The 9,064-nt window shown below is 42.9% G+C and overlaps 1 protein-coding gene across 1 annotated transcript in view; it reads left to right on the top strand.

Moving 5' to 3' along the window:
• Positions 1-4,379: 4,379 nt before the first annotated feature.
• Positions 4,380-9,064, top strand: part of LOC134189628 (copper-transporting ATPase 2-like) — a 48,578-nt gene continuing 43,893 nt past the window's right edge. Inside the window, exon 1 of the mRNA XM_062657964.1 lies at positions 4,380-4,667. Coding sequence (XP_062513948.1) covers positions 4,421-4,667 — 247 coding nt within the window. The 5' untranslated portion in view covers positions 4,380-4,420. The remainder of the gene's footprint in view (positions 4,668-9,064) is intronic.

Below are 9,064 nucleotides of genomic sequence, written 5' to 3' on the forward strand. Positions count from 1 at the left end.
CTGTTAGTTTCAGCACTGGTGGTGATAAGCTACCAGGTAGCTATAGCAAGTGATGTGACAATAGCTTGTCATTGGTTGAAGACAGAAGAATTAGAAAACATGGAACATGCAGTACAGCAACTTTATTTAATGGTTTTGAAGAGGCTTGCATTTCAATCACAGGGTATGGCAGTACTCAGTAACTCTGTATGTATATTTAAACCACTTTGGTTGAGGGCAATCCCGTGTCTGGTCTGTTAGATCACACCTAATGTCCAGCATAATTATTCAAAACAGTCATTAAAGTGGACGTTCCAGAGTGCTTGCTGTGGCGTGGCAAAGAAAGACTGATCCAAAGGACTCACCTTTTTTGTAACCGATCAGTTGATGTGATAAAGTGGCTCTTTGGCTCACCGGAATGACGCAAAAGCCAAAAAAGAATCACTTATAGCTTGCCAAATGTATCTAAACGTTGCAGCTCCAAGGAACGTGGTAACCGCAACACCTCACAATACATACATAAATTTTTTGTTTACAAGAGCTTCTAGGGCCCAGGTCATGTACACACACATACATATTTATTACATATTTGCATAGTTTCGCAACGAGTAGCTGCTCATGTCGAATACAATACTCAGAACCTGTAATGTCTTGTGTGTCACTCTGATCTTTGCTTGTGTTTTTTGCCACTGTAGTATGCATTATGTGCTTTTGCTTTGGATCTTCTCTCATTTATTTTCAGTACTGTCATGAGGTGGCAAAGAGATGTCTCCATGGCACTCTTTAGGGATCTCTCTCTGGATGAAAGACATCACCAGAGCTGTGGGGTCTCCCGGCCAGGTTCCTCTTAGTTCTTTATTTTTGAGACTCTCAACAGTTCTTCTATGTGCTGTAATTCCAAAGGCATGGTCCATTGTGCCTGCTTGCTCTTTACACACAGGACAATCATTATCTTGTGCTAATACTCTGTGAAGAATTTTCCTTGAGTATGTCTTTGTCCCACACTGTTGGTACAGTTTGTGATACTTCCTTTGCTGTTGTCCATATGTGCTTTCAGTCGCTGCTGCTCATTTGAAGATGATCAATGGTTTCCCATCATGCTCCACTCATTGGTCTTTCTATATTCCTTTCCACTATGTGTCGGTATAGGTGATTTGTTGTTACATCTCGCACGTGAAGTGTTTCATGTGAGTCTTTTATACACATTTGTTGATATATATGTCCTGATCTGGACTTGAGTGCAATGCCTGTGCCGGTGGTAACTTCTGCCATTCTAAAAATGTTGATAGATAATGGGATATAACTAAAACGTCAAATTCCTATATAGGCCGGATTGATCATTCAGTCGGCGGGCGCACGTATATACATACATGATGGCATGTTCACCACTGAGGTGAAGACCATCTAGCAGTGTGCTTTGTGCCTCATGTGAGATAAAAGTTTGGCCTTAGATCGACATTGTAGATGACATGTTGGACAAGCAAGAGAACTAGTGGTGGTGTAGTGAGCCGGATGCTGTCTATTGTCTTTGCGACGTTTTCTCTTGACTTGTGCAACACTAATTCGTTCATCTTCAATATGTTTCAGTGACACATTGCAGCAACGTCTCCAAGTGACTCTATCTGTGTCAAGTTTCTCAAAATTTTGAAGTTCAATAATAGAACATCTCTTTAAATTATCTTTTTTAACTTAAGAGAGTCTTTGAATCTCAATTTTGATGTCTCTTTCCTTCTTTAAGTTGTCTGTCCAAAGCTGTTTAGGGATTCTTGAATCTGGCATCCTAATCACATGACTATCCCAACGGAGTTGACTTTTAAGGAGGTAGAACACTCCAATTCACAGACACCAGCACGAGACAGGAACATACATATATACATTTTTCTGTTTTATTTAAAAGGATTCATAAGACCCAGTTACAGACACAATTGATTATGAAAACACTGCCAAATTACTTCTCATTATAAACTATCGTTTATGATTAACTGTTCATTTTCTATTTTTGCAAATGAATTCCCAGTAAGAATGAAAATGAAAATGATCGGTAAAATAGATAAACTACTCTTAGTAAGCAAAGTTTGGATGACAGATGTCTTTCATGCAAAACATACTCAGATTTTTTTGACCATGCATTTGGGAAGTGTCATACATGGAAGTTATTACTAAACAAAGCAAAAGATTTGCTCCAGCAGATGGATATTCAGTAAGATACAGGCACAGATGTAAAGATGCAATCTTTTAGAGACTTTTGCTGTGGTCGACGGTGGTTTAAAGAATTTCGTGAGCATACTGGTGACAACATACTGGCCAAAACAAGAAAAGATGCCATTAAGGGTTCTTGCAGCAGCCTTCAAGTATCATTTGAGACTCTACATAAAGACAGCACAGTACAGCAAAGAGTCCTTAATTAAGACTCAGTATAAATCGTTTACATTGCAATCATACTCTAGATACCATTGTCAAGTTAACATAGTTATAACTCCGTCTTTCTGCAAATGGTCTCTAATAGAATATATCCATTATTAAAAATTATTAATAGGATTTCTTTAAACTCAATAGATTCAATGTGTATCTTCGATTTACGCTGTCTGTTCCGTTACAAATGTAGACCCAAGCCATATAAAAGAAAAAGATGTAGTTTTCTTCAGGGGCGCTTTGTGTGCCCCTTTGGACGTTTGCTCTTCTGCTTGATGACCGGTGATCTAGATCGTGTTCTAGGCGGGTGGGTGGGTTGGGGCGGGCGTAGGCTGGGCGGGCGTAGGCTGGGCGGGCGGGCGGGCGTAGGCTGGGTGGGCGGCCTAGGGTGGGTGGGCGGGCCTAGGCTGGGTGGGCGGGCCTAGGGTGAGTGGGCGGGCCTAGGGTGGGAGGGCGGGCCTAGGGTGGGAGGGCAGGCGTAGGCTGGGTGGGCGGGCGTAGGCTGTGTGCGTGGGCGGAGGCTGGGTGGGCGGGCCTAGGGTGGGAGGGCAGGCGGGCGGAGGCTGGGTGGGTGGATGGGTGGGTGTAGGTGGATGGGTGGGTGTAGGTGGATGGGTGGGTGTAGGTGGATGGGTGGGTGTAGGTGGATGGGTGGGTGTAGGTGGATGGGTGGGTGTAGGTGGATGGGTGGGTGTAGGTGTGTGTGGGTGTAGGTGTGTGTGGGTGTAGGCGTGTGTGGGTGGGTTGGGTGTGTGTGTGGGTTGGGTGTGTGGGTGTGAGTGGGTGTGGGTGTGGGTGTGTACTAACTTCAAGCCTTCAGCAAGTTGAAGATGGCGAGAGGCTAGTGTGCGCTAGCCTAGCAAGCTTGTTGCTCAAAACGTATGTGTGCTACTAAATGCAGAATATAGCGCGTTCCCCCCGTGTGGACAAAAGTAGGGGTTGCGCTAAGCCTGGGGAAAGAGCCAGTGCACCAGGAATAGAACTGGGCTCCGAAGATTGAGAGGCAACCCGGCAATCTAGAGGCTGTGCTCGCGGGAAGGGGTTATTGGGTCTCTCTGGCTGCCCCTAACATTGTCTGGTCATTCCATGAGATGTCCTAGTCTGGATTGCTCTAGTCTATTGTCATCAGTAAATTCCATGAGGAATTACGTATAGAAATTTTATCTCATATATGCAATATAATGGTAAAGAATAGTTGCAAGTTGTAGTGACATGTTCTCACATTTAGTTGCCTTTTTGGCCGCAGTTGTCAAGCCATCTCTAGGAGCTCAAGCCTGTTTGCACATTCTTGTAGTGTTTGCTGATTGTCTAGGATGGACGCGAGAGGAACGGGTTTTGAAGTCTTTAGACACCAGCTAGAGATAGTCTTGTGGAGCCAGCCCCTCCCCCTTTCGACTTCCAACTTCCAACTGATAGATGATGCTACGATTTGTCTCTTGCTGTTAAACAAAGCAGAGAGCATAGCAGGAGTCTGTTTTTAGCTTATTATCATAGCAATCACTTGATCTAGTCTCTCGCAGCCAGCCGCTCCTCCTTTTGACTTCAGTTGGCCAACGGAAGTCAAAAAGGGGGAGGGGCTGGCTGCGCAAGACTATTATACTTTGATCAGATATTATATTCAATACTCAACTACTGATCCCACCAGCGTTGCCTAGCTATACTATAGTCGTGGGTCGTTGCCATCCACTTACACTGCCCAACTAGATGCGAGATCACAATAGTAGAGTACGCATGTGCAACAGACTTCTAATGTAGCAACCACACCTTATCCAATACAGTTGTGTCATGTGACAATTAATTGTCCAGAAAAGTCCAGCGTCTATCGAACATGATCTTGTCAACAAACATAAAAAACATGCGTGATTCAGCTGTGTCAGTAACGACTACATACATGTAAGTAGTTTCGCGTGGCCAGACGTTCGCGCGCGGGGGAGGGGCGTGTACGGATCGGCCGCGGCAAGAGTGTAATCGAGGCAACAGTGGCGTCATATCCGGCCTGCCTTACTTTTTATGTGCGACATCTGCAAAAATGAACCGTGATGATATAGAGATGGTAGAGTACTCTGTGCAGGGAATGACATGTTCTTCATGTACCAAGTCTATTCACTCTGCACTCATGGAGACAACCGGCGTGCGTGACGTCACGGTGTCGCTAGAAAACCAGAACTGTCTTGTCGTGTTCGAGAATCGTCTTACAACCACTGCGAAAGTTCAGGAGTGTATTGAAGATTGTGGGTTTGATGTGTCCTTGGTATCGCAAAGCAGTGGAAAGACTGGTAAGCATTGTTATGTAGATATGTGTCATCTTCGGCGCGTCCTATTTGGTATGAAGTTTTTATAAGGTTTATGTAGTAGTAATATATTTCCTGTATTCCATTCGCCTAATCTGTACTGTCCCGGATAAGTATCTAGCACTTTCTGAAAAACAACTATCTGCTATTTACACCTGTAGTAAATCACGCTTTCGTTTTGTTGACACTTAGAGTACGTTATCTGGCTGAGTGTAGAGTTGGGTTGTGTTGTTCTACGTACAAATAGTAGTTCATGGACGTTGCCTAGGTATTTGTGATATTATTTCATATTATCACAACACCCACTACCACTAACGACCCACGTCATCTCAAGTATCTTACATCTTCCTTTTTTTACATATTAGAGTAAATTCCTCTCTACAACAGTCTTTATGCCAAACTGGAGGCATGACTATCCTTCCCGACTTTTGTCCTTGCGAAACTTATCTTTCACTACTGCATCTCTGTGATATCCTTCTACTTCACCTCCAATGGTTGGGCCCTCATCATAACTGCAATCATCATCATCGTTGTAGATTTCATTTACGCCTGCAGATGACTTGACTTCTATTGGGATGTATTCTAGCTGCAGAGAGTCAATGACCACAATATTTTTGACAAAGCTGTGAACACCGAAATTTACACTTAGACGCATTCAGACGAATTCCACTCACAACTTTCCAGAGCTTGCTTTAATTAACCTTACAGCATGAAGTTTTTGTGTATCTGCTCATATGAGCACATCATTGATGTAACACTCAGCACCTTCAATGCCTTCTAAAACCGTACACATAGCCCCATGAAATACTTCCGGGCCCAAATTGAGTTTGAACGGAAGACAAGTAAAGCAATAACGATCATGTGGAGTCGTGAATGTTGTTAGATGAGTACTTGTTTCTTCCAGGGGAACTTGCAGAACCTAGAAGAAGCATGTAATGTGGAGAAATATTTTGCACCCCGTACTTTAGCAAACAACTCATCAACATCTTATCTGCAGTGAGCAGCTGGTATCGCTCTCTTTTCACAGACTAATTTACTCGTATAATCAATGCATATATTTTTTCCGGGACAATCACCATGGTGCTGAACCCAGTTTGTTGGGCTTGTACTTGTAGATTTTTCAATGATTTCTAGCGAGAGCATCTTGTCCAATTCCTTCTCTTTCTCATGATAAGGTAGTGGTACCCGATGAGGTGTAGAAATCGCATGTGGGCAGACGTCATATGGACATGACTGCAAACAACCCAGTCCCTCAAACACGTCTCCGAACTGCTTTGCAACCAGGTCTCCGAACTGCTTTGCAACCAGGTCTGATTGTATTCTATTTGAATCCCAAACATTTGCTCCTACAATGAGCAGTTCTTCGGAACTACTCTCTTCACAAATCGCTGCAACTGCAGTAACCAGTCCCAGATGCTCACAAGCACCGAGGCCCAGCGATGGTTTCTCTTGAAAGGCACCACTAAGAAGCGTGGGTAATGAGCGTGTCTGTCTTCTTGCATAACATGATACACGCACTGCTCATCCACAGACAGCACTGTTTGCGGACCCATATGGCAAGAGTTTTGCAGCCAATGGGTGCAATTCAGACTTCTGGCACAATCTGCTGTAAACAGTTCTGGGCAAAAGGCTAACCCCAGCACCTTGCAGTAATGGAATTCGCCAAGCTTTTTCCAATGTTTGAACGGCTCCTATCATGCTCAAGTTAAAGACTGCATTTACCTTTATTGAAGAGTGAGTGGATAATGCCTCTTCGTTTCTTGGCAAGAGCGTATTTTTTTCTTGATATACTCTACCCGATTCATTCGGACTACGTTAACCCTTTTTCTGGCACATTGACTTCCAATGATTAAGCTCATTGCATTTCTGGCATTGTTTACCCAAGCTGGGCACTTCCGTGGCAGATGCGTCCTTCACAACACATGCAATCCTTGATCATCAAACCACCAGAGGAATCAGAGGAATGTTGTTGAAGGGCATCTACTTGAACTTCTTTTGAATCCTTATCCATGATGAACTGTGGCTACATTGACACTTCACTGAGAATTGGCCACCATTCTTTGACGCTGTGCTGTCGCCACCTTTTTCAATCGACAGATCTCTAAAGCCTTTGTCAATAAGGATCTCCTGCCACCAACAGGGGTTTGTTGAGATACTGATCAGTGATCTCGGATAAGTAAGTTTTTGATAGCCCGGAAGTTGCATGTCTGCATCAGACTACGCAAGGTAGTGACGAAATGATCCGTTTCTCCTGTTTCTGCATTCGTGAAGAAACGGTAGCATTCGCATGTGATGTTGGTTTTTGGAATGTGCTGATGGTGTGCAACAATAGCGACATTTTGACCTCATCAAGGGTGTCATCTTCTGATTAAAGAGTTGCCTTCGAATAGATCTCAAATGTTTGGCACCTGCGTCATACTGTTACCAACTCACCACCATCTGCTGGCATTGGAGGAGGCAATTCTGCTAAATCGATGTAGAAAATGCCATCAGAGACTCTTGGTACCATGAAAGATTGAGTGCTAGTGACATCTAGTATATATATATATATATATATATATATATATATATATATATAACTGAAAATGTATGTTTAGTTAAATCCCTAATCCGGACAGTATGGGACCAGCCGCTGTCCAGATACTAGAAACGTCTGGAAGATAGAGATAGGTAACGTGCGTTATATCTTTGGAATCCGAGGCAATTTTAATGTAAGATTTGGTGAACGTCATATCAGTTCTGCATACAGTATGCATGTACAGACAGACTTGTACTACACTGTAATGTACATGTGTACTTTCTAATAGAGTTGCATACGTTACATATGCATTCTCTTACGCACTGGCAAATGATTATAGTCAAGATAGCTTGAGAATGGAGTGTTTATATGGGGAGTTTCTTGCCAAAGTGCTTACCCTTGGAGCTCCAAGACCTGATATGCGCTGGGTAAAAGTGTCCAGTCTAGGGAGGTGTTCGGATCTCGGAGGTCTGGATTAGGGAGGTTCGAGCGTGTGTATATATTCAATGCACGGCTACAGTTTAAGTCCAATCTCTACCAAAATTGGCATGCACACTCGGCACGTTAAGAGGAAGGTTTTCGCAAAGAAATTAAACAGAGGATCCTCTTCGAGGGGTTGGCTCTTTTATTCAGAAAGATTTGCATTGTTTTTAAATTGTCACAAAATCAATGAACACTCATTTAGTATTGATTCTTTTGCATAGTGAGTGTAGTGACTAACTATTTCAATTTTTTGGTCACTTTCATGATTCAGTTTCATTGTTGTTTACATGCCACTGTTACCTCACAATGCTATCTAGCAGCCCCATCAGTCTGTGTTACCTGAGCAAGCTGTAGTTGATTTTGCTTCTTAAAACATCAAACTATGTCCAGAGCAAAGAGACAGGGTTCCAAAACAGAAATGTTTCCAGTGCTTAACTTAAGTTGGAAACATGCTGACGGTATGCTATGGGTTTCATTCTAAAGATACATGTAGGGCAATTGAATCGAGGCTGTGGAACCTCTTGCAGACAGAAGCCACAATTCCTACAGATATATTTTACTGGCAGTGATCAGGAACATGCAGAGTGACGATGCAGAATAGTGTCGGGCATGCAGCAGGTATAAGGTAGAAATATCCATAGGAATACTTTGGCCTGCTAATATAGCCCATGCAAAGAACGGGTTCAGAATCTAGTATTTGCTATATTCCAATTGCCTTTGATCTCTAGTGTTCCGTATAACTATCTAACACTTTCTAACAACTATCTGCTGCTATTGACACCCACACGACTAACCCACGTTATCCCAAGTATTCTACAGTCTACAGAAGTCTTAAAAAGCAGGTAAAAGAATGAAGTCAGTTGTAGCAGCGTAATACATTGTAGGTATGGTGTGACATGTCTGCCAATGCAACTTCTGTTTGCGTTTGCTAGTTTTGGCAGAGATAAGACTCTATATGTAGGTCCTGCAGAGTCACTGACAACAGTGTTGTTGTTGTTGCTATTATGCAAATTTGAGGTTAAACTGTTGATTTGAAAAGCCAGCTTTTGGTGGTGGAAAACGCAGGAGTTACTCAAGTTTTTGCCTCCAGTCTCTCCAGGTTGCTGGAAATCCAATCAGGAGAATCAGTTAAATATCTAATAAATAGGTAAGGGTAGTTATAGCTTGCAGGGTTGGAACTCTTTTAAGGAGGGAAGCAGAATCACCACTGAGTTTGTGAGTATGTACTACGTGTTGCTTTTGTAAATAAACTAAACATTTAGCAAATGAATGGTTGACTTGCTACAGTGATGAGCCTGGGAGAAAATTGAAGAGTTATGTTATGGCAGTAACCTTTTCTTATTGACATAGTGTTTACTAGAGCACTTACCCAGAAAGGTAT

The sequence above is a fragment of the Corticium candelabrum genome, chromosome 14 (genome assembly GCF_963422355.1).
Source record: "Corticium candelabrum chromosome 14, ooCorCand1.1, whole genome shotgun sequence".
Taxonomy (NCBI): Eukaryota; Metazoa; Porifera; class Homoscleromorpha; order Homosclerophorida; family Plakinidae; genus Corticium; species Corticium candelabrum.